The 24,606-nt window shown below is 50.0% G+C and overlaps 2 protein-coding genes across 2 annotated transcripts in view; one reads left to right on the top strand and one right to left on the bottom strand.

Moving 5' to 3' along the window:
• The window catches only part of LOC100226816 (uncharacterized), a 1,189,242-nt gene that overhangs the window by 311,728 nt on the left and 852,908 nt on the right, over nucleotides 1-24,606 (top strand). The gene's annotated exons all lie outside the window — the stretch shown is intronic.
• Nucleotides 1-24,606, bottom strand: part of LOC121469068 (uncharacterized) — a 662,903-nt gene that overhangs the window by 244,961 nt on the left and 393,336 nt on the right. The window contains exon 10 of the mRNA XM_072919760.1: nucleotides 6,831-7,382. Within this exon, the coding sequence (XP_072775861.1) occupies nucleotides 6,831-7,382 (552 nt within the window). The remainder of the gene's footprint in view (nucleotides 1-6,830; nucleotides 7,383-24,606) is intronic.

Below are 24,606 nucleotides of genomic sequence, written 5' to 3'. Positions count from 1 at the left end.
TAAGCTGACATGGCCCATTAACACAGCCGTGGGAAAAGCTGTGAAAAAATGTGAGTGCCTTTGTAATTGCAGATTTTTCCAGGCAGCTGCTCTTTGTGGAAATTGAGACCCACAAGATAACTGTTTTCTTATGGAGAAGTCTCTATAGCAAGAAACAGAGACTCCTCTCCCTAAGTGAACTAAAGAAGGACTATTCCAGAGGTGGTAAACTGACTGAAAATTTTTTTGTTTGTCTTTTTATATAATCAGTATGTATGAAAAGGTTGTATGGAGAGGGGAGTTGTTCTGAAAGTTTTGTTCTGATCCTTATTACTCTTTCTTTTGTTCCTTTTAAAAAACTTTTCCTTATATTCTTAAAGTTTGAGCCTACTTTGCCTTTCTCCTAATCCTACCTCACAGCAGGAAATGAGTAAGTATATTCTAGTTAGTGCGCTGGTAATTAGCCAAAACTGAACCCACCACACTAATTGATGAATTGGCTGAGAAATCTGAAATTGGCAAACCAAAACCACTACAGAAACTTCCTGATGAACTGCACGAGAGCAGAGGGAAATCAAGGCAGAGCCATGGTTTGTCAGGACTTGCTTGATACTAATGAGCCCCATGGTGCATTTGGAGCTGAGCCCTGGAACCTCAGGGCCTGAGAGGAGATTGCACAAACCTTTCCAGGAGTCAAAGTCAGAAGAAAACCCCAAAGTGCCTCAAAACATTAATGGGACCCACTGAAGTCCATCCCCAACAGAGGCTCCTCATGGACTCCTTGGAGGAGAGAACTGGAAGCCAGGATGGCACAAAAACCTCCCAGAGACTCAAAATGGCAAAAAAGCCTCTCAGTGTGGAGAAGAAAATCCAAAGTACGTGAAAAAAGTTGAGTATCTCAAAGCATTAATGAGCCCCACTGAGGGTCAGTACAAAGCTCTCAAGGGACTCATTAAAGCAGATAATTGGGGCCAGGATTGCACAAACCTCTCACAGAGTCTGGTTTAAAAGGGAAACACCAAGTACCTTAAAAGAACTGAAGTACCTTGAAGCATTAATGAGCCCCACTGAGTGTTGTTATCGACAAAGCCTCTCCAGGGACTAATTACAGCAGATAATTGGAGGCCAGGATTGCACAAAGCTCTCAGAGACTGCAAGGCAAAAGCCAAAGCCAAAGTCCTTTGAAGAACCTGCAGTCCCTGGGAGCATGAAGGAGCCCCCAGGGCCATTCCTGACCAAGGCTCCCCAGGGACTCCTTCCAGCAGATCCTTGAGGCCACTGGGATGTGGGCTAGGGGGGGATGCTGAGGACAGGACCAGGGGGTGACAGTGCCCAGCCTGGCTGGGGCTGTGCCAGGAGGCCCCAGGGCCTCAGGACAAGGTGTCTCCTCACAGCCCTTGGTGGCACAGACCCTGCTGTGCCCCAGGGCAGCAAGACTTGGCTTCTCTTTGTCCCCACCTGTCATCAGTGCCTCCAGTTCTCTGCTCTGCCTGGGGCCTGGGGACACTTTCTCAGTCGTGTCCCTCAGTGGGACCCATTAAAAGTCCAAGAAACTTTGACGTTGGATTCTGACTTGGAGTTCTGGAGAGGTTTCTGCAGCTCCCTCTCAGGGCCTGATGTTCAGGGCCTGAGCACAAAGCCCCAGAGGGTCATTAAAGTCCTTGTGCTGTGTCTGTGCTGCTGAGCTGGGCCGGGCTCCTGGCACAGAGGGTGATCCTGGTAACCAAGCAGAGCTTCAAAAGCACATTTCTCTTGCTGAGCAGCTCTTCTCCCAGCCCAGCAGGGCTGGGGCACTGCCTGCAGCCAGCCCGGGCACAGCACAGAGGCACAGAGAGCTTCAATCAGTCAGGGCTGGGAAGGGCTGAGAAGTGCCTGGGGCAGAATCACTGCCAGCCCTTGGCACAGGAACCTCTGGCTGCAGGACAATGCAGCTGCAGCTCCTGGAGTGATCTCCTAAAGCTGGAACATCCCAATGCCCACAGACCCTGTGAGTACCACTCTGAGCATTTCTGGTGCAGGGGAGGTGAAATTTTGATGAAGCTCTGAAATACTGAAGGGTTCTCACCAGTCGTAAAATATTTCCAAGACAAGGATTTGATAAAAATGAGATTTCCAGAGATTTTGTATTCCGTTTCCTTCTACTGGAGAATGACAGGGAGGGAGGGATAAATATTAAAGGTTGATTATGAATTTTGACAAGTGCCTGAGACATCTGAACTGTTAGTTTTAGTGCTCACAGGAGATCCCTAATGTTCTTTCAGCCACTCTGCCCATGGACAGCAGCAGCAGCACCTCTGCTGGAGCCATCAGGCTCAGTCTGAGCTCTCCTTTCTCCAAGCTGCAAACAGAACCTGCCCCCAGCCAGTGCCCAGCAAACAGACAGGGTTCTGTCAGGCCAAGGAGAGTGCACAGAGATTTGGGGTCTGGGAGTGCTGGCAGGGAGAGATCAGGCACAGAGAAACACTTGCAGGAGGAAAATCTCCAGGAAGCAGAGAGAAGATCAGGGAAGGAGAGAAAACAAAACCCAGAAATGCTGTGGCAGGGAGAGTTTAGAGATGTCCAGAGGATCCCCTCCAGTGCAGCCCCTCCCTCTGCACAATCCCCCTCCCTCCTGTCCCCCAGCCAAGCCTCTGCCCTCAGGGCCGGGGCTCCAAGGCGTGCAGCCCCTCCTGTGCAGGCAGAGCTGCAGCAGAGCCGTGGGGCAGCTCTGCAGCCCCGGGCCCAGTTCCCTCTGCAGAGCACAGGGCTGGGAGCAGCTGCCCGGCACTGGGGGCTCTGGCAGGGGGCACAGCTGGCTCAGGGTGACACAGCTGTCCCCAGTGCCCAGCTCTGGGCAATGCTGGCAGTGCTGCCAGGGAAGGAGCTGCATCTCCCTTCATCCAGTGCCATCAGAAGGACACTTGGAAGTCTCCCTGAGATTTCAGTCCAAGCTGGGAGCTTCAATGCAGGGTGCAAACCTCTCCTAGAGCATCTCTGAGTTATAAGATTGATGGGGAAATGCAGATGTGTTCTGACACTGAAAATGCTGCTGGGTTGGTGAAATGAGCAATGTGAGTCCTTGGCTTCAAATGTGGAGCTGGGCTGTGGTGGATCCATCTGCTCACAGCAGTACCTGGTGAGCTTAACAGAGAACTTGGGAGTGTGAACATCCTCCACTTGAGATAAGTGAAAGCCCAGAGAAACTCCAAACAGAATGAGGTAACAGACCTTCTTCTCCCAATCTCTGCCCATAATTTTGCATCAGACAACCCACTCTGTTCTGCCACAGGGCAGCAGAAATGCTGAGCATTTCTGATATCCAGGAACACCATCAGAGATAAGGGGGAGCTTATAAAGAAGACCCCAAACATCCAAAACCCTAAAGACAATGTCCACGTGTGTCAAAGAGGAGGGTTTATGGGAAATGTCTTTGATTTTGGTTACAGGTATCTCCTCTATCTCTTCACTGTCCTTTCTCCATGAACAGGTGCCCATGTGCAGCCACAGCAAATGTCCAACAGCAGCTCCATCAGCCACTTCCTCCTGCTGGCACTGGCAGACACGCGGCAGCTGCAGCTCCTGCACTTCTGCCTCTTCCTGGGCATCTCCCTGGCTGCCCTCCTGGGCAACGGCCTCATCATCAGCGCCGTAGCCTGCGGCCACCACCTGCACACGCCCATGTTCTTCTTCCTGCTCAACCTGGCCCTCAGCGACCTGGGCTCCATCTGCACCACTGTCCCCAAAGCCATGCACAGTTTGCTCTGGGACACCAGCACCATCTCCTACGCAGGATGTGCGACCCAAAATCTTTTTTTTGTTTTTTGCGCTACTACAGAGTTTTGCCTCCTGACCATCATGTGCTACGACCGCTACGTGTCCATCTGCAAACCCCTGCACTATGGGACCCTCCTGGGCAGCAGAGCTTGTGCCCACATGGCAGCAGCTGCCTGGGCCAGTGCCTTTCTCAATGCTCTCATGCTCACGGCCAATACATTTTCCCTGCCCCTGTGCCATGGCAATGCCCTGGGCCAGTGCTTCTGTGAAATCCCACAGATCCTCAAACTCTCCTGCTCCAAATCCTACCTCAGGGAGCATTGGGTTCTTGTGGTTACTGGTAGTTTATCATTGTGTTGCTTTGTGTTCATTGTTTTCTCCTATGTGCAGATCTTCAGGGCTGTGCTGAGGATCCCCTCTGAGCAGGGACGGCACAAAGCCTTTTCCACCTGCCTCCCTCACCTGGCTGTGGTCTCTCTGTTCATCAGCACTGCAGTGTTTACCTACCTGAAGCCCCCCTCGATGTCCTCCCCATCCCTGGATCTGGCCCTGTCAGTTCTGTACTCGGTGGTGCCTCCAGCTCTGAACCCCCTCATCTACAGCCTGAGGAACCAGGAGCTCAAGGCTGAAGTGAGAAGAATGATGCCTGGATGCTTTCAGAAACATTAAACTGCTGTCCAATTTCTGCAAATCATTTGTAATAAAAGTCATCTTTGGTACCTCTTGTTGGTTTAGTTGCGGGGATTTTTTTTCCCTTTGTTTTTCTTTTTTCATGTTTTCCACAATAAATGTCATTTTTGGTGCCATTTCTCATTTTGTTTGTGTCCACATTCTCTGTGGCCACAGACTGTATCAATGAGGGGCTGCACTCCTGGTGGCTTTCAAGGAACTAAAGGATCTTGCAGCAAAGTTTTCTGCAGAGATGCACTTTTGCTGCCTTCTCTGGAGCTGCAGCAGCAATGTCTGTGTGCAGAGCTGGGGGCAGATCAGTGCTGGCACAGCAGCTCTGGTCCTGCTGGCCACACCATTCCTGATCCAGCCCGGAGCCATTGGCCTTCTTGGCCACCTGGGCACACGGCTGGCTCATGTCCAGCCTGCTGTCCATCAGTCCCTGCAGGTCCCTTTCTGCCTGGCTGCTGTCCAGCCCCTCTGTCCTCAGCCTGTAGCGCTGCAGGGGTTGTTGTGGCCAAAGGGCAGGACCCGGCACTTGGACTTGTTAAACCTCACCTTGTTGGGTTTGGGCCCTGATCCAGCCTGTCCAGTCCCTGTGCAGAGCCCTCCTACCCTCCATCAGATTCACACTCCAGGACAAATTTGTGTCACCACGGTTCCACAAGGCCCCAGAGTGTCTCAATGGTGTCCATGATTCCATGGGGCCTCCCAGTGTCACAATGTCCCTTTGGTTCCATGGGACCCCTTGGTGTCACAAAGTCCCTTGGATCCTTGGGCCCAGCAGTGTCACAATGTCACCATGGTCCCCAAGGCCCTGCAGTGTCACAGAGGATCCTTGGTTCCATGAGGCCTGGCAGGGCAGCAATGCTCTCCTTGGTCCCACAGTGTCACAGTGGTCTCTTGGTCCCCAGGGACACGGTCAGTCTGTGGTGGTGGCGGCACAACTTTCCCTGGGAGTGTTTTGTGCTAACGGGCAGAGCCACGGGAGCCCAGCACACACACACACACACACACGGAGCAGCTCGGCAGTGAGGACACGGGAGGGCCCAGGCATGGAGCTCCAACGAGGGTTTATCAGGGTCTGACGCTCCAGGGCTCTGGGGGTTAAAGACAAAGACAAAGGAGGGTTTAGGGTGTAAATACGGGAAAAGAGGGGCTGGAGGAGAGCGTCAGGGATCTCAGGGTTTAGGGGTGGTACACAGGGAAAGGGACTAAAAGGGAATGGCAGGGTTGATAGGTGGGCACATAAACCAATGGGAAAATAGGGAAGGGAGAACTTGCTAGAACATGAACATATCAGGGTAAAAGGGGTAGGAAAGGCCAACAGGCCAATGGGGACAGAACTGGGACAAATTAACACAGTGCTGCAGAGCTCCATGGGGGAAGCTTCTGTCCTCACCCTGAGCTGTGAGGAATGCCCAGAGCCTACGGTGCATTTCTCCAGGGGATCGCTTTTGCCCTCTCCCCAGTAAGCTCACAGACCTCCACACACACACACTGGAGATGTCTGGGGCCATTCATCATTTCTCTGCTCTCAGCACCAAGACAATGGACTCTGGCACAGCTCTGAGTTCAGGCCCATGGCAACCACCCCTGGCCATGGGGCTCCATGGAGCTGCTCTCAGGAAACCCCCCAAGAGCTGGGGAGTGCCCCAAACTGCCTCAGGAATGTGAGACACCCCAGCATCTCCTCATGAATGTAGACTATTCAAACACTCACTCAGTAATGGGCTCCCCCTATCTTAATCATCCCCAAATTTTGGCTGTCTCATTCCAGACCCCACCCCACCTCCCAAATGCCAACCTCTACCCATGCGACCCCTCCTGCACATCAAGACCCCTTCCCAAGCTGTACTTCCCCCATTTCACACCTCCCAATCCCCATCCCACCCATCCCACCCCACCCAATGCTCATCTCACCCTCCTGATTTGCATCCCGCATTGCCCAGTCCCCTTCCAACCCAATTTCACCCTCAGAGGCAGTGGAATCGAGTAATTTTGGGGTGGGATTCAGCAGTTTTTAGTGGCACTGAGTGGATTTAAGCAGAAAGATCAGTCCCTCTGATCTTTTGGAGTGCCAAGAAACAAAGACAACGAAAACAAATAGCCCCCAAACTCCCCCATACCCTCACAGATATCTCTTGAAATCCAAGATTCCTCAAAACACAAGTAAAATGTGAGGCTTTAGATGCCTTTGATGCATTTGTTAATTTAAACCCCAATTTTCTGTGTTTTGAAGGGAGGAAGATAAAAGATAGCAGGAACAAAAATAAAAGGAACAGCAGCCACCTCCCTCTGTGTATCACAGGGCATGTGGGTCACCAGGGCTCTGACCAGGGTGGGTCCTCTGATGGGGATGGAGCTGGAGCAGCGCACGAAGCTCTTCCTGCAGGCGGGGTTCTCGCAGGGCTTCCCTTACCGGTGCCTCCGCTGGTGCCGGGTAAAGAATGAGCGCTCTGAGAAGCTCTTCCCACACTGGGGACACTCGTAGGGCCTCTCCCCGGTGTGGATGCGCCGGTGGGTGACGAGGGTGGAGTTGTGCTTGAAGCCCATCCCACAGTCGGGGCAGCGGAAGGGCCTCTCCTGTCTGTGAATCCGCTGATTTACAAGGAGATGGGAGCTGGTGTGAAACCTCTTCCCACACTCAGGACACTCGTAAGGCCTCTCCCCAGTGTGGAACCTCTGGTGGACAATCAGGTCAAACCTGTGGTTGAAGCTTTTCCCACACTCCTCACACTTGTATGGCCTTTCCCCAGTGTGGATCTTCTGGTGGCAGATGAAGTGGGAGCTTGTGCTGAAGCTCTTTCTACATTCCCCACACTCGTAGGGCCTCTCCCCAGTGTGGATCATCTGGTGGCGGATCAGGGTGTTGCTGTGCTTGAAGCTCTTCCCGCACTCCAAGCACTTGTAGGGCTTCTCCCCATCGTGAAGCTTCTCATGGACCATCAGCTTTGAGCTCTGGCTGAAGCTCTGCCCACCTTCCTGACCCAGAGTGGGCCTTTCCTCCTCAGAGCACCCTGGGCTGGGTTTGCACCCCCTCCTCCTGTGGGATCTCCGGGGCTTTTCCTCCCTGTTGGATTCCTTTGTCGTGGAGCTGCTCAAAATGGCCACTTCCACTATGTTCTGCTGGGGGGATTTGTCCTCCCTGGTCTCCATCCTCAGCTCCTGCTCTGGGGGAGGAAGGACAAGGAGAGGATGGGATTTGCCTCCATGCCACAGGGAAGGGCAAGGAGATCCCCCCAGTGTGTCCCCGGCAGGAGGGCACCGGCAGCGGGGCTGTCCTGCAGCCAGGGCCGTGCTGGGCTGGGAGATGGAGCAGGAGAGAGGGGGAAAGGGGCACTGACTTCCTCCTCACCTGCCTGGGTGTCCCTGGGCATTTTCCTCACAGCCTCCTCCTCCATGCAGCCAAAGTTTGGGAGTGGGAAATCCTGGTGTGGGGAAAAACAAGGTGTGAATGCCTTGGGTCGGGGATTCCTCCTGCCCAAATCCATTTCCAGAAGTCTCCAGGTGTCCATAAAAAACTCCAAAAATCACGAGTTAATAAAAAAAAGCCACCAGGAGTGTCCCATTTCCAGTCTCATTTCTCTGGGGTTCTGGTGTCCCCTGTCTCAGGGCTGCTGGGGATCCTCGAGGGTCCTGGGGATCCCCCTTCTCCAGGGTCCTGCTTAGGGATGCTGGGGGGCTTTGCAGTACAAGGGTCCCCCTGTCCAGTCTCCCCCCAGTCCAGGCATTTGGGGGTCCCCCCTCTCCCCACCACCAGGACTTATTGCCCTTTAATGGACATGCGTCCACAGTGCTATAAATAAACATACCCATTCCCTACAAATCTTTATTAAAATTGTAGGGTTTCATTTTTCATCCGCGTTTCATTATGGCGAGCCAGGCAGGAGATTTTCTGTCCTCGCAGGGGCAGGGGGTAGAACAGACCTCCTTGGCACACCCGGGGAATTTCCCTGGAGGGGCTCCGCTCTGCCTCGCTTGCCACCTGCGGAGACAGCCAAGGAGCGCTGGTGTGCGATAAAGGGCCGGACTGAGAGGGCCCTGGGGTGCCAGAGCAGCACTGCTGGGCAGTCCCTCAGAGCCGGCAGGGCCCGGCCTCGCTCCTGGGCCTGAGTGCCCGCGGGGAAGGGAAACCAGCGGAGAAACGGGGCTGAGGACGTGCACTGTGTTTAAAGGCGGTGATTTGTGTGCATTTGAACAGTGGCTAGACGAACTGCGGGGGTTCCTCTGCCCCAGTGGTTCGGACTTGGATTACTGGAATTTTACTGTGTGCTGTTATGCTGTGCTGTGTTGAGAAAAGGGGACACTTTAAGAGATACCACCAGTGAGTTTCCCAGTGAGTTTGTGTGATTCTTCCCCCACATTATAGTATTTTAATTCTCGAGATTATATAGTTGCATTTATAGAGATTTTAAGATTTTTTTTTGCAACAAGTGTCGCATTTTATGCAGAAGAGCTACACTATAATGATTTATGTTTAACTGTAGTAAAACAAATTAAAGGAATTCCAAGAATTCCTCCCTCACAGCAAGGTAAACCCTGACTCTCCTTTAATTTGAGATAAGGACAGGGTTCTGTGTTTGTGGGCATATCAGAGTTTTTGCTATAACAAGCACAGCCTTTTGCAGGGCAACAAAATAAGTGTCAGTAGAAACAATGCTTTAATTAGATTGTGTGAGAAGAGAACTAGAAAAGACTGAGATTTTGTAAAAGAGGGGTTAAATAAAGGAAAAATGCCAAAGTGATAAACAGAATAGCCTGCAGGCGATTCCCAGGAGTTTTTGGTGCATTAAGAGGCTGGCACCTTGTATGAGTACTATTACAATGCAGAGTTTGTGAGAAAGGCTAGTATTGCTGTTCCATGCCCCAAGTGTAAATTGAAGGCTCCTAATCAAGCCAGTTCAGAACCTGAGATCTTAAAGCTTATGTGTAAATGATCGCATCTCATACCTGCGACCTGGAAAGTCTGTGTGTGAGAAAAACTGAAAAAAGACCATGAGGCTTGGGTAGAAACAAAATAGTATAAGCAATAAAAACTAACCAAAGCAAAGAGGTTCCCAGAAAGCCTCCAATAAGGGCAGCTCAGAAAACTAAAGGATTTATAACACCTTATTGCAACCAATGCTGTTTTAATACAGGAAAGCAAATAAGGTGAGGTCTTGTATGCTAATATGTTTTTTCACCTTAAATAATCACCCAGAATGGCAGAGTAACTGGGTTCAGAGTTCCTTCTGACCCACTGGTGTTAGCTCTTAAAAAAACAAAACAAAACAAAAAAAAACAAAAAACAAAAAAAAAAAACCACAGCAAAGAGAAAGCAAATAAAATGTGTTGCTCAGCATGCAGTATAAGGCAGTGATATATGAAATCAGACAAAACTCATCATCCTGAAACACAAAAGCATATATGATTTGTAAAAAGCTCCTCCTAAAGTAACAGAAGATTAAGATCTCCCTGAAAGGGAAGAAAACTCAGGCTCCAAAGGTATATCCACTCAAACCCATCCCCCTCCTGGCAGTCTAATCTCATCCAGAACTAGGAGGTAACAGACCCCTCTGAGAGAGGCAGTGGGATCCAGGAAAAAAAAAAAAAAAAAGCTGGAATTTTAGTTGATACAGGGGCCATATATTCACTTTTAAATAAAGCTTTAGTACCTGTAGAAAATGTAGAGAAAAATTATGTTGTAGTGTAGAGAAAAACTGGCCAGTCTGAGAAGGCATACTTTTGCAAACCTTTAAAGTAACAAGAGAGTATTTACAAATTTCTGTATATGCTCAACTGGCTAAACATTCTAGAATGAGGAGGTTACTCTAGAGGTAAATGATCAAAGGTACATAGAAGTATTAAGTTTAACATTAACAGCCATTTAAAATGAAGAAGAAATTCATTAAGAGGTATTAGGACAAGTATTTTTAAAGTATAAGCCTCTAATATACCACGGAGGGCAAAGAATGCCCCCCCAGTAATCAGGCTTAAGGAAGAGACACGACCAGTAAAAAATTAAGCAGTAGAAATCAAGAAGAAGCAGTACACCACGACTGCCCAGAGACTACTGAAACTACTTACTCCAGCTGCCCAGACTTCAAGGACACTCCTTTGGGTGATGCAGAGACCTGGTTCACTGATGGGAGCAGCTACGTTGCCAGTAAAAAGCAACATGCTAAATATGCAGTCAATACCTGCAAAGAGATAATAGAATCCAGACCCTTACCAACAGGCACCTCTGCGCAAAAAGCCAAGATTATTGCACTGCCCTGTGCCTTAAAAATGGCAAACAAACTCTAGATATGCATTCAGAGTTATACACGCACATGGAGCTGTCTAGAGAGAGAGGGGGGACTGCTGACCTCGCAAGGAAAGACCATCAAGCATGCACAAGAGATAATCCAGCTGCTAAAAGTATGCATATTAAAGCACACCAAAAAGTGAGCTCAAAATTAAGAAAAGAAAAAATTGGAAAGGCAAAGAAAGCAATAGAAAGTAATTATAGACAAATTTCCCTTAAAGGTAAGCCAAAAAATAATAATACTATTTAAAAAAAACATATAACCAAGAAGGATGGGCTACGGGCTACCATTGAAATAGAGCCAGAAATCCCTTCCCATATGTGTAGTCACTAGTAAGGGAGAAGCACCAAAAAATACACTAAGGCCTAACTACTTAAAGCTTTTGTAAAGTGTAGCTCCTTTCCCAAAATGACCAAGGCTGCCAGTGTTACAGAGTGTATCAAAAATAAATAGTAATTTCCCCACGCTTTTATAACACATACCTAATTTAAAAAATCATGATCATTGCCAGGAGCTTATATGCCAGGTGAACTGACAGTGTGATCCTTGCCTCCAAACTAACCCCAGGAATAACCCAGACAAAACTTGGTCAGATTGAGAGGGGACATGGATCTGGACAGCAGTAATAAATTGGCTTTTCAAAACCCCCATAAAAAAGAAAGTGTCAATATTTATAAATATTAGCAAATACATTTTCAAGGTAGCCAGAAACATTCCCCACCAGAACTGTCAAAGTCACCAGAATAAATAATACTAATTTTAGAGCTCCAGTCACAATATTAAGTGTAGCTAGAACTCAAAACAAAACACTAAGTAAACCAGTACATAACATACAGCCTAAGAATTAAGTCTACCTTAAGTCTCCTCCAAAAAAGACTTTAGAAGCAGTAAAAAAACACCATTCCAGATACTTCTCACCACACTGACCACAATCAAGATTAAAAAGCAGAATGCCTAGATCCACCACGCTCAAATAAAACAAGCACCAAAAGCCCCTTAAAAACTAACACCAAAAAACAATGAACTAAAACTAAAACTTATTCAAGCAAAATGAATATATTGTAGCAGAGAGAGTAATTTATAATTTTATTTATAAAATTGCTTTGTATATAATTGTAATTAAAATCCTAAAATACCTCTATCCAAAAGAATACGCAATGGCCTTAGTCCCAAGTTCTAATCAGTATACTAAATCTATAAGAGAGCTGGCCACTTCAGCAACTAAACTAAGAAATTTAAAACAACCCCTACAGTTATCCCTAAAAGGCCAGGGTCCAAGATCACAAGTTATGTGTCTTTAGCTTTCAGTTTTATACAAGCACAGTTTTGGATACAGGCAACAGCAGCTTTGATCATACAGGAGAAGGTGAAAAGCATCTGTAACCTATATTTGTGGCCACTGCCTTGGTACTTACTGTACACAAAGCCACTGTTTATCTGCCAATTCGAGATTCATTCAGCCACTGATCAGAAAACTGTGCTTGTATATACTGGTAAAGATTGTGTATGCTTGAGAACTCCTTGTACTACTGTAACTGTGCCTAGTAAGTCAAATATGCATGGTAAAACACTAAAGAGCACTTACTAATGTAGATTTGAATTAAGTAAAAAAATTTACTTATCATCTTAAGGAAAGGGGGGAATGAGACAGAGTAAAAATTTAACAAAGTAGAAACCCATTTAAATTTAGGTGAAATGTACCACTTTGAGCTTGCTAAATATGCTGTTTAGTCTGGTGACTGCAGGCCTAGCAAAACCACCCCCCTTGAGGAGAAAGAATGCAAATTTCCACACTAAAAGATAAGAGATAAAAAGACTCCTCAGACCTTGAAACAGAGGGCAGAGTGACCCAAGAGTTCTTTCTGTACTTTTTGACAAAAACTGAGTACAAATATAACTAACTTTAAGTATAATGTAAAATCAGCAAAATAAATAAGCATTAACCTATTATAAAATTATATATATATATAAATTAATAAAAGTAATAAAAAAAGATCAAAAGTTCTCAAAAGTGTTCATGTCCATTAAAAAGCATTAAGTCCCGACATGCGTCCACAACACTGTAAATAAACATACCCATTCCTTACAAATCTTTATTAGAATTGCAGGGTTTAATTTTTCATCCGCATTTCACCTCCTTGAGCTGACACACCCACGCTGCCAGGACAGAAATGGGTTTCCCATCCCACCTTCCCATGTCTCCCCCATGGTCACACAGAAAGAACCCCAGGCCAGCCCGTGGGGCGTTCCCTCTCTCTCTGCCTGGGGAACGTTGGGCTCTGACTTTGGGGCTGTGACTCGCACTGGGGCAATGTGGGAACTGTTCCTCCTCACCTCCTCCCTCATCTCCCTCATCTCCTCTTGGAGTTCCTTGAGCACAGCAGAGACATGAGCCTGCACTGGGCCATGGATCACACTCTCACCATTTCTGAGACATGAGCCTGCACTGGGCCATGGATCACACTCTCACCATTTCTGAGACATGAGCCTGCACTGGGCCATGGATCACACTCTCACCATTTCTGAGCTGTTGGCAGCAGAGCCCACTGTCTCTCGGCTGTTATCGGCATTAATCGTGGCAATGAAGGCGGTGTACTGAGATGGCCCCAGACTTGCCAGACTCCACAGCATTTGCCCTGTGCACCTGACCTTGTCGGGGTCATTATCGTGCTGTCCATCCCTCCCAAAGAGTACCTCCAACACTGCCACTTCCCTCAGCTGTTGGATCCCTTCCTCAAGGGCTTTCCAGCATGTTCTGTGGTGGTGCTCTTGTGTTCTCTCCCTATGGACAAACCTCTCTCTGACCCTCATTAAAAGCCCCTCCCAGAAGGAAAGAGACCCTGGCTCCCTTACAAATATCTGATTCATACCTGAGTCCTGGGTCAAGGGTCCCAAATTCCTTGCCTCACCACCATCCAGCTGGACACCTGTACCCATGAGGTCCATGAGGTCCCAGACTTGAAGTAGTCAGGTTGTATAAGCCTCACGTCTCCATCGTACAATGTCCTTGTGCAGATTACATCAGGGACTTTTGTACATCAGGGACTCGGTGATGATCACAACCTCTGGCTCCCCTGTGGGTTGTGAGGGCTTTCCCTTATCTGGGTGCTCTGGTTTCATCTTAGACCTCCTTGTTTCTACAGGGGCAACTGCTGCTGGCTGTGGCTGCCTTTGTGGTTCAGCTGGAACCTGGACAGTTGTAAAATCTGTGGGTTCCACTGCTGCACCATCAGACTCTCCTTTTCTGAGGCAGGGGGAGGGCTTCTCACCAGCTGGGGAAATGCACTCCTTCAGCATCTCATGCATCTCCTTCAGCAGACCCCCACCCAGTCTGGGTGGGTCATATCTGGGGTGGGCTGTGGGGCAGGGTCAGGCTCTGGGGCAGCAGCATCCCTGGTCTCTGGGGCCGTGTCAGGTTCTGGGGTGGGTGTCAGGGTGGTTATCCAGGGTAATCTTCCCTTGTCTCTCAGTGCTAAATAGAACAGGGCTAACAGCAACACCAGCCCCTGTATGATATCATTGGTATTTGGAGTGGATCTGAACCCTTCAAAAACTGGTGGGGCAGACCCAAAGAGATGGTTAAAGGGTTGGGAGAAAATTTCCCCCAGTGTCATTTCCTCACAGTAGGTGCCATTATTAAAGTAACCCCAAAAGCACACAGTTAGTGTGTGATAGCTGTGAATCCATGTGCCTGCTTCCCAGAGGAAGTTAAAAATCCATGAATTCTTCCCCTTATTCACCCATAAAACAAACCGGAGAACAGCCACAGCAGCCTTGGCCGTAGGAGCCATGTTTAGATAAGGGCCTGCAAATGGAGAAATGCAGCCACGGTTACGTGTCACCCAAACCAGGGCAGGCTGGAGCACAGGGTGCCGCTTAACGAGGTTTCTGTAGCAGCACACAAAAATTAGATTATTCAAGAACTGTTATTCCCTTTTTTGTTTCTGTGCCCTCGAGCCACACGTTGGATGCCAAAATCTGTCTTGGTTTGCAAAGACAGGAGTCTGCTAAGGCAGGAGACTCCCCTTAAATGGGGAAAAAGAAATGCAGACCCCCTCTGAATTGCTATAAATTTGAAGTTAAGGGGGGCTCTCAGACAAAAATATGGGAGCAGGAATATCAGTTCGTTATTAGGGAAGAAAATGAAAACATAAAATAAACAATGCAGTGAACCAACCTCTAACAAATAGCAATTGAATACATCTTGCCTTGCAATCTAGGACAACAACTTATTCAGCATGAATCACATTCATTTACCGCATGCCCCTTACCCTCAGATATTGGCCACCTGGGACTGACATCCCAAAACATTTTTAAAAAATTATGCATTTTTTTCATAATTAAAATTTAGGTAAATTTTAATTAAATGAATAAATGAATTAAATTAACTTTAGCTTAATAACAATTAAAATTTTATTTTGCTTACGCATAAAAACATTATTCAATATTTCATTATTTCATCTTAATGCTTCTATAAAAAAAAAAAATCTCTATGTTTTTTGCAACCAAAAAATTATTGGTCATTGGTTCTAAGTAACACAATTCCCTTCATTATTTCATTGACCACTATTGGCTATTGATTTTGCCCTCTTTATTCTAATTTCATTTATTTTTCTTATTTTTGTCATCATTTTTTATCATTTTCACAGGCAGGGTAAAAGCGGCCACTTTGGGGTCCATGGAGACCTTTCTGGGGCACATTTGGGGCAGTTTTGTGTCTGGGGAGGGAATTCAGAGAGAACTCGAGGGTCTGGGGGACACCTGGGGGAGCCGGGTGGGCACTTGGAGGGGCACTCAGGGATTCTGAGGGACAGTTCGGGGTCCGGGGGAGCACTGGGGGGTCCGGGGCCCTGGAGGTCAGGGAGGGGAATTTGGGGCCCTTCGGGGTCCGGGGGAGCACTCGGGGGTTCAGGGGGGCCCTGGAGGTCAGGGAGGGGAATTTGGGGCCCTTCGGGGTCCGGGGGAGCACTCGGGGGGCTCGGGCGGGGCTCGCTGGGGCGCGGGGGCTGATGGGAGTTGTAGGCGCGGGTACAATGCGGTGTAACGGGGCCGCGCAGCATCACGGGAGTTCTAGGCGCAGCTACAGCGGCTCTCGGTGGGGCGCGGGGCATGACGGGAGATGAAGTCACGGCTGGGCCACGCTGGACGGGCGCCACGGAGCATGATGGGAGCTGTAGTCCCGGAAGTGGGTCGGACGCGGTGTTTGGGGTCCGGGAAAACCCTCGGGTGACACTTTTGCATACGAGACGCGACTTGAGGTTCTCGGGGGTTCTGGAACACTCGGGGGGAGCTTGAAGAGATTTAACCGGGTTCCTTAGGGCGCAGGGCGCGGCAGGAATTTGAGGTGCGGAACTGTGTTCTAAGGAGCTCTGGTGCCGCGGGGGATGAGCGGAGAAGAATGCTCAGAAATGGCTGCACTGAGGATCTGTGGGGTTGGGAGCACTCAGGGGATGCAAGGACGCTTTCGGGGGGTCCCGAATGGGCGCTGAGGGGCACTTGGGGATCCCGGAGGGTCTGGGGGACACTGATGGGGGAGAGGGGGCGGATACCGGGGGGGGGGGGTGTTCTGTGGAGTGCGGGGCATGACGGGCGTTGTAGTCCGGGCCCCAATGGGGCTCTACTGGGCTGCGGGGCATGATGGGAGTTGTAGGCAAAAGAAAAGATGGCGCAGACTTCAGGCACCGCCTACAAAGCCATGATCCTTGGCGCTGATTGGTTGGGACCTGTGATAGGCGGAAGCCTCGGCCAATGGGAGGCGGCGGGGACAGGAAAAGCCCATTCAACCCCTCCAGTCTCTCCCATTACAGCCCAGTTCATCCCCAGTACAGCCCAGTACAGCCCCAGTGCCCTGCCAGGCCCTCCCAGCACAGCCCAGTTCATCCCCAGTACAGCCCAGTAGAAACTGAGTTCCCCTCCAGTCCTTCCCAGTACAGCCCAGTCCCTCCCAATACACCTGAGTTCATTCCCAAGCCCTCCCAGTTCCTCCCTGTGTTATCCCCAGTATGCCCCAGTGTTGCCCAGTTTTCCCCACAATGTCCCTAGTTTGTCCCAGTATCTGCCAGTTTTACTCCCAGTTTCACTCCCAATATGTCCCAGTGTGTCCCAGTGTACCCCCACAGTCCATCCCAGTCCACCCAAATTCCCCCTCAGCATTCCTTATGTTCCCAGGCTGTCCCAGCCCTCCACAGCATCACTGCCGGTGTGTCCCAGTGTGTCCCACAGCATTCCCAGTGTTCCCCAGTATGTCCCAGTCCTCCCCAGTGTTTGCAAGGACAGTTTAATTTCTCAGGGCTGCCGTGGCAGCCAAACCCAGCAGTGGGGTCAGTGCAGTGCCCATGGCCAAAGCCCCTTGCAGTGCCCAGTGCAGCTTGGGCTGATGATCCACCCTCACAGCTGGCCCAGGGCCGGTCTGGAGTGGTTTCAGTGGCACCTTGGGCTGGCACACACCTGAGGAGGGTGTCTGTTTTCATGGGGAAACTCAGGAGTTTTAGATTGCTTCAAACATAGAAAAAGGGAAAACCCCTCTTAGGCTGGGTGCAGCCAGCCCTGCGAGCACAGCAGGTCCCAGGTGAGTGAGGACAGACAGGATGGGCCTGGGCAATGTGGAGAAAGGTTGTCCCCGCTGGGCCAGAGCTCAGGGCACAGCTTCTCTGAGCAGGCCAGAGCTCCTGAGGGGAGACCCTGGCTCAATATCAATCACAGAATGCTGCAATTGCCTCTGATCTAAAGAGAAATGTAATAAAACACACCCTTTAAAACAGGAATGTGTATTCCTTACAAGCACTTTGAAATCTTTTTCCACAACTGGAATAGGAAAACTTTAATGACCCTCTCAGGGATTTGGTGTTGTTTACATCAGACTCAGTCCCTGAGAGTGTCTTTAAAAAACTTCTCAAGAACTCAAAGTTAAATTAAAACTCCAAAGTTTCTTGAAGTTTTAATGGGTCCCACTGAGGGACAGGACTGAGAAAGTGTCCCCAGGTTCCAGTCAGAGCAGAACACTGGGGGCAGAGATGACAGCTGGGGACAAGCAAGGGAAAGGTGTCTCTGGTGCTGAGCAAACCTGGATGTGTTTCAGGAATGCAAAGGGCCCAGGCCTGAGCCCCAGCCCCTGGCAAGGCAGATCCTGTCCCTCCCTCATTGCTCAGGGCTCTTCCCGGGATGGGCACTGGGATGTGGGGATGTGCCATGCCAAGGGCAGGACCATGGGGCGGCCCCTGCCAGGCTGCTGAGCAGGGACAAGGAGGCAATGAGGCCCCAGGGCTGCAAGGGTCACTTGTCCCCTCGTGGCCTCAGGCCCAGGGCCAGCAGCCACGGCCAAAGTGCTGCACAGGTTGGCTCTGTCAGGGCCTTGCAGCTGCTGCACATCCCTGTGCCCTCTGCAGCCCAGGCTGTCCCACGGTGTCCCTGCCCTGCGCCTCTGTCCCTGCAGGCTGTCGTCATCCCCGGCTGCCCCACCTCGCTGGCCCTTCCTTTGCTGGCAGCTCTGCCTCCTGCTGCCCCTGCCTGGCCACACAAAGCCTTGGCCTTGATACCAAAAGGGTTAATTCAGTTTTTACTGTGCCTGTGAACTTTTAACACAGGAACAAGGTGTGCAGGAGCTGCTTTTCCAGCAAGGACAGTTGGAAGTGTAGAAGACATCTGGCTCAAGAGTGCAGTGATAGAAAAAGCAAGGACTGAACCTGGGAACTTGGGGTGGGTTTTATGGAAATGGGTAAATTGTAATTCACATTTAGTGACTGTGTATAAGCAACACACTGGTAGAGTTACATGTCCACATAAGGTTAGGAGTTATCCCTCACTAGACCCAAGGCCTGAATAAATGATCCCCTCTTAAATAGCAATTTAGTGTTAAGGAGCCTTGTTCTGATATTTCAGAGATTTGGTGACCATGGGGCCTCACAGAACCCAGGAGTTACCTGTGACTCTGTCCAAACTCATGGAACAAAGGGTCCATGGTGACACAGCGGAACCCCATGGAACCAAAATCCATTTTGGCACACTGGGGCCACATTGAACCAATGGCCCATTGTGACACCACGGATCCAAGGAGACCATTGTCACCCTGAGAAACCTCTTGGAACCAAGGGGCCATTCTGACACAGCAAGGCCTCGTGGAACCACAGCTCCATTGTGACACTGCAAGGTCACACAGAACCAAGGTGGCCATGGAACCAAGGTTCTGCCATGGAACCTCATGGAACAACGGGACCATGGTGACACTGTGGAACCAGGGAGACTGTTTTTGGCAGTAGGAAAGCTCATGGAACCCCAAGTCCATTGTGACACAGCAAGGCCTCATGGACCCAAGGGACCATTGTTAAACTGTGCGGCCTCATGGAACCATGAGCCATTGTGCCACAGCGTGGCACCTCATGGAGCCAAGAGTCCATTGTTACACTGTGGGGCCCTGTGGCACCAGGGCAACCACAGTGACTTTGTGGGGCCTCATGGAACAATGGAGACTGTTCTGACGCTTTGGGACCCACTGGAACCAAGGGGCCCTTAGAGCATGGCAGGGCCTCATGGAATCAAGGGGACCACAGTGAACACTGTGGGTCTCCGTGGGATGAAGGGTCCAATGGAACCATTGTGTCACCATTGTGTCACTCCGGGGCATCCTGGGACCAAAGGTCCATTGTGACCCAGCAGGGCCTCATGAACCATGGAGACCATTTCTACATTTTGAGGCCTTGTGAAACCAAAGGGCCTCTGTGGACTTCAGAGGCTCATGGAGCCAAGGGGACCATCGTGACACTGTGGGGCTCAGTGAAACCAATGGTCTGTTGTTACACTGCCAGGCCTTCTGTGTGGGTTCTCTGCTTTTTTTTCTACCTGTGTCGTGGTCAGGATTGAAGGTACTTGAGACCATAGTTCGTGTTCAAACTCAGGTGCTTCTTGTTTCTTATCAGTGCTGCAGCCTCACAACTGTGAGTTCTGCAGTCTTTCATTAGCAAGTCACAAAATGGCCAAATAGCTCTTGTTACACGGTATTTTAAAACTATCCAACCAAGAAATGACACCTAAATTATTTTCCCTTTTAACCCAATAACTGATCCCTGAAGCCAGCAGTGCGGACTTTTCGGTCCAATCACAAAATATCACCCAAACCCATGAAGAAGAAGCTAAGAAGAAGTTAAATAGGAAGAACCTGTCTCCACCCTAACACCTCCATCTTGCTTCATATTTATTACTATGTTCTAAACCCCCAAAATCTAACTTTTCCACCCTGTGGTAGTATACAACTCTAACCAACTACGCACCCGTAACCCCAGTGCGGTTAAGCAATTTTGGAAGCCTTCTCCACAGCCTCAGGTCAAATGCAGTGCTCTATTGCAAGTCTGTGCCTTTCAGCAGCAAGTTTAAAATTCTCAGCATCCAGGGTTCCAACACTTATGGATTTAGGGACACTCTTGTGACACTAAAGGCCTCACTGAACCATTGTGGCACCACAAGGCCTCATTGAACCGAGGAGCCATTGTGACACTATGGAGCCCCATGGAAACAAGAGCCAAGTGTGACACATCTGGGCTTCATGGAACCAAGGATCCAATATGACACCACCAGTGTGACACTGCAGGGCCTCACAGGGCTCTGTGGTTTCCTTCCTCTGGAAAAGAACCATCCATCTTTGCAGGTGCCCATGTCCAAAATGGATACTCCTCCTGAAAAATTCCATATATGTGTGGGTAATCCCAGACAAAATCTGCCAGAACAGAGAGCTCTGGCTGGCCTTGGCCTCTGGTGGTCACATCTCATCTAAAAAAAGCCTTTGAAAATATTTGGGCAGGTTTGGCTGCTGGAACATCAATGAGTCTCTCATCCTCTGAAAAACTCAGATGCTCTTGTGATCATATGTGGATTTTTTTCTCATTGTCCACTATGTGTGAAATATAATTTTCAGCTAAAAAATATTATTCTTATCACTCTCACAGTGTTATCTGACACAAAACACCTCATCTACATATGGATCCAGGTCGCCTGTACAGGCAAACACAATAAAGAATGCAGCAGGAATTATTTGTCTCTGCTCCCACCTGTCACATCTCCTCTGGAGCTGGAGGTGCAGCCCCAGCACTTGGGAGGGCTCAGGGAGTCACAAGCTCAGCTCCCACACAGAGAACTTGTGGACCTTGGATGATCTTCCTGGCCTTGCACGCTCAGCCAGGCTGAGATGGACACTGATGGTTTCTGTGCCAGGCTCTCCCAGCCCAGCTGTTGCCTTTATGAAAGACAACCAGGGACCTGGTTCAGGTAAGGCAGCACGGCGGCCTGGTCTCGTCCAAGCCACTCGGGCTAATCAACACACGCAGATACCAATATGGCAGACGGTTGAAAAGCGTTTATTATCCTATTTCGTGGGTTTAAATAGGTTTTAGGGGTCTTTGCTACGTCAGAGGGGGGTTGGGGGTCTCGGAGGATAGTGGGTAGTGGAATTTTACCAGAACAGGTGTGGCTACATTCTTCTCTGACTCCTGGGGTTAGCAGATAAGCAGGGGAGAGAGAGGGGGGGAAGGGGTCTATCTTTCCGTGACATTCCGTGATCTTCCGCTCCGCCTGTCCCTATCTACCACATCTCCCCCCTCCTTATCACATACAAAATGAGGTAGTTGTAGATAGAGGCATTGGAGTGAGGTACAGACTTGTAACTTGTTAAGGAAAGGGTGGTTTAGTAGATCAGGGTAGATTTTTTAAGGCAGGTGGTGAAGGCTTTAGCTACTGACTGTGTTTGCAGGTTTTGGTTTATAGCATTTGTTGGTGGCCTACGAACAGAATGTTTGCCCTTTCCAGACGGGCTTGAACAAACGAGACTAGTTTGTTCAGCAGGCATGGTCCTATGGTAATAGCCAAAAGCAGTATTGCCAGTGGACCTACCAGGGCGGAAATTAAAGTGGTGAGCCAAGGTGATTGATTGAACCAGGATTCAAACCAGCTCTGCTGGGTCTCCCTGTCTCTCTTTCTCTGAGCCAGTCTGTCTCGGAGTTCTGCCATGGAGTCTTTAACGACTCCTGTATGATCTGCATAAAAGCAGCATTCCTCCTTCAAAGCTGCACACAATCCCCCCTGCTGCATAAACAAAAGGTCCAGTCCCCGCCTATTTTGTAAAACTACTTCTGAAAGTGAAGAGACTGATTTCTCCAGATAGGAGATGGATTTCTCGATCCTCTGCAGGTCCTCATCGATGGTCATTTGCAGCTGAGAGAGTCCGTGCTGTTGGGTTGCGATGGCTGAGACACCTGTGGCTGTGCCAGCTGCTCCCAGGCCGAGCAGCATTGCGATAGTGATACCTGTGATGATTTCCCTTTTGTGGAGTCTGTTAGGTTCTTCGAGAAGATGGTATATTTCTTCGTCTGAGTGGTACAAGACCCTGGGGACAATCAGAACTTGGACACAGAAATCAGTAGAATCATTGAATTTGTCAAGGAACACACAAGGACTCACTCCGGACCTTTGGCAAACCCACATCCCAGACGCAGATGGGATCACCCACTTGCTAGTTTTTCTGTTAGGTTTGACAACTTTAGTGCAGAAGTTGCCTTTCTGCTTCGCTAAGGTTGCACTCCCAAAACATCTGCCCTGTCCTGTGATTTGACTCAGGGTGATTCCTCTGCAGGGAGTGTCCCATCTGCACTGGTGGGGGGCGCTGGCCGAGGAGTAACTGAAGGGGGTGTCCAAAGCAATGCCTTCATAAAAAGGGGGTTTGATATCATAGCAAAGCCAACAGGAGTTAGTTAGGTTCGGTTTGGTTTCGTTTAGGGTTAAAAAGGTAGCTTCTAGCATACGAAAGATTGGGTTTGGGTCTGACTCAGCCATGCGGCCTATCTGGGGGGTATCTGCAAGGCCGGTCGGGGTGTCAATGGCTTTTGAGGTCAGGGTTTTGGGGTGGGTTGTGTTTTTCCCTCCCAGCACATTCCTGATAATTTTGTTGGGTCCCACTGGTCGAGGCGTTGGCGGCTGGAGCCTGATAATTCTCACATTCACCCACCTCCTCGGTCCTTTGAGGACCACTGTCCATGTTCTACCCGTGGCCCAGCTAGGGTGATCTGGCTGTAGGACAGTCATGTTATAACTTACGCATGCCCGTTGTCTAGGCTGTGCAGTGTGGTCTCCGCAGCCAAAGGGTGCCCAGGTGAACTGTAAGAATTTGTCAGGCTCCTGTGGTTGCCACCCGTCTGCCCATGGTCTGGCATCTGTAACAATGGTTTCGCAACCCCAATACCCACAATGTCCCCATCCCGGGTAGTCACAGTACCTTTTCCCTGGGTTGGATGCTGGGCACCAATAGGATATGTACATGAGTACGATACGTGGGTTTATGGGCCGTGTTTTCGGTTGCCCCGGAAACAGATCGGCTATGTGGAATACGAAGGATGGAGCGTTTGCGGTGGTGACCTCTTTGAACACCTTGTCGCTTGAGAGATGTTGCATGACCCATCTGAACGGCTGGTGAGGGTAGTGGCCTGGGTCGGCTTGCCCCCCGGCCACAAGCCCCACCAGCAGGATTGCACAGAGACACTGTGCGAGTCTGGGTCTCACCGCCATGGGACGCTCAGGTTCTGTCTGGTGGCTTGGTGGTCCGTTATCTCTCTCTGGAGCAGGGGTGTGTGTGTCGCGGGAACGGTCCACGAGCGTGTCCTGCGAACGAAAACTCACAGTTTTCCATTAGTTTCATTCTGAAGGTCAGGTTTGATCGACCTGAGTGGACACCACCTGATCTTGTCCTCCTTTTTAACTGCCGCGTACCCCCGTCCCGTAAGCACCAGTCTCCAGCCCCGTTCCCACTCGCCTAGCTCGTTTTTGATCATGACCTGTGGGCCCTCCTCTAGTGTCTGGGTGGCCCAGTGCTTTCGAATGGGACTGTTTGCTTCATCTCCCCTAGGGAATTGGTTCAGTGCTAGCAGCGCGGTTGCTAGCATGCGTGTCTGGTCTCCTGAGGGGATGGAATTGGCAAAGCCCTCTGCCTTTGCCAATACTTCTAACTTGGCTTTTAGGGTCTGATTTGCTCGCTCAACAATGGCCTGTCCGGTGCTGTTATATGGGATTCCCTGCGCTAAGGTGATACCCCACACCGAGGCGAATTCCCGCACTGATTTGGAGATAAAATTGGAAGCATTGTCAGTTTTAATTTGCTTGGGGATACCAAGCCATGCCATAACTGTCAGCCAGTGCTGGATCGTGGCCTTGGAGTTGGGTTTGAGGTGCTGTGTTGCTATGATCACTCCGCTGTAGGTGTCCACTGTCACTGCAAGCCATGCTCGGGGCTTCAGCAGTTCGCAGAGGGTGAAGTCTGACTGCCAGATTTCTGACGCCTTGAGGCCCCTCGGGTTGACTCCACCGGTCCATAGGGGTGACTTCTGGCAGTGAGGGCAGGTGGCCACTACGTGTCTCGCGTCTGCTGTCGAGATCCCATATCTCTTCGCCAGTGCTTTGGCCCCTATGTGGAGTGACTCGTGCAGCTGACGAGCTTCCTGCAACGTCCACACTCCCTTCGCTGCGGCATCTGCTTTGTCATTTCCAGTCTGGAAGAAGCCCTTGACTGGGTTATGGCTGTTGACGTGGATGACGGACACGGTGCCCTGGCGTGAGGAGAGTGCCTCTTCAAGCATGGAGGCCGTCGTGGATGTTGACACACCTGGTCTTGACATGGCTAGGCAGAGCTTTGCCACGAATATAGAGTCTGTCACGATGTTGAGGTGTTCATCTTGGAAAAGTCCGCACGCCAAGACCACTGCTGCTGCTTCCAGCTGTTGCACTGACAGCGTGGGGTCACACGTTTTGACGCAATGCCATGTTTCTCCTGCCTGCCACACCGCTGCTGCAGTAGAAGTCGTGGAGGAGGCGTCTGTAAAGACCGTTGGTCCTGGTTGCGGTCGGTCCATGACCTTCGGTGGCACATCTATGTCGACGATGGTCA

This window comes from Taeniopygia guttata, chromosome 30 (genome assembly GCF_048771995.1).
Source record: "Taeniopygia guttata chromosome 30, bTaeGut7.mat, whole genome shotgun sequence".
In the NCBI taxonomy this organism is placed as follows: domain Eukaryota; kingdom Metazoa; phylum Chordata; class Aves; order Passeriformes; family Estrildidae; genus Taeniopygia; species Taeniopygia guttata.
This window is presented reverse-complemented; position numbering and strand designations above follow the sequence as displayed.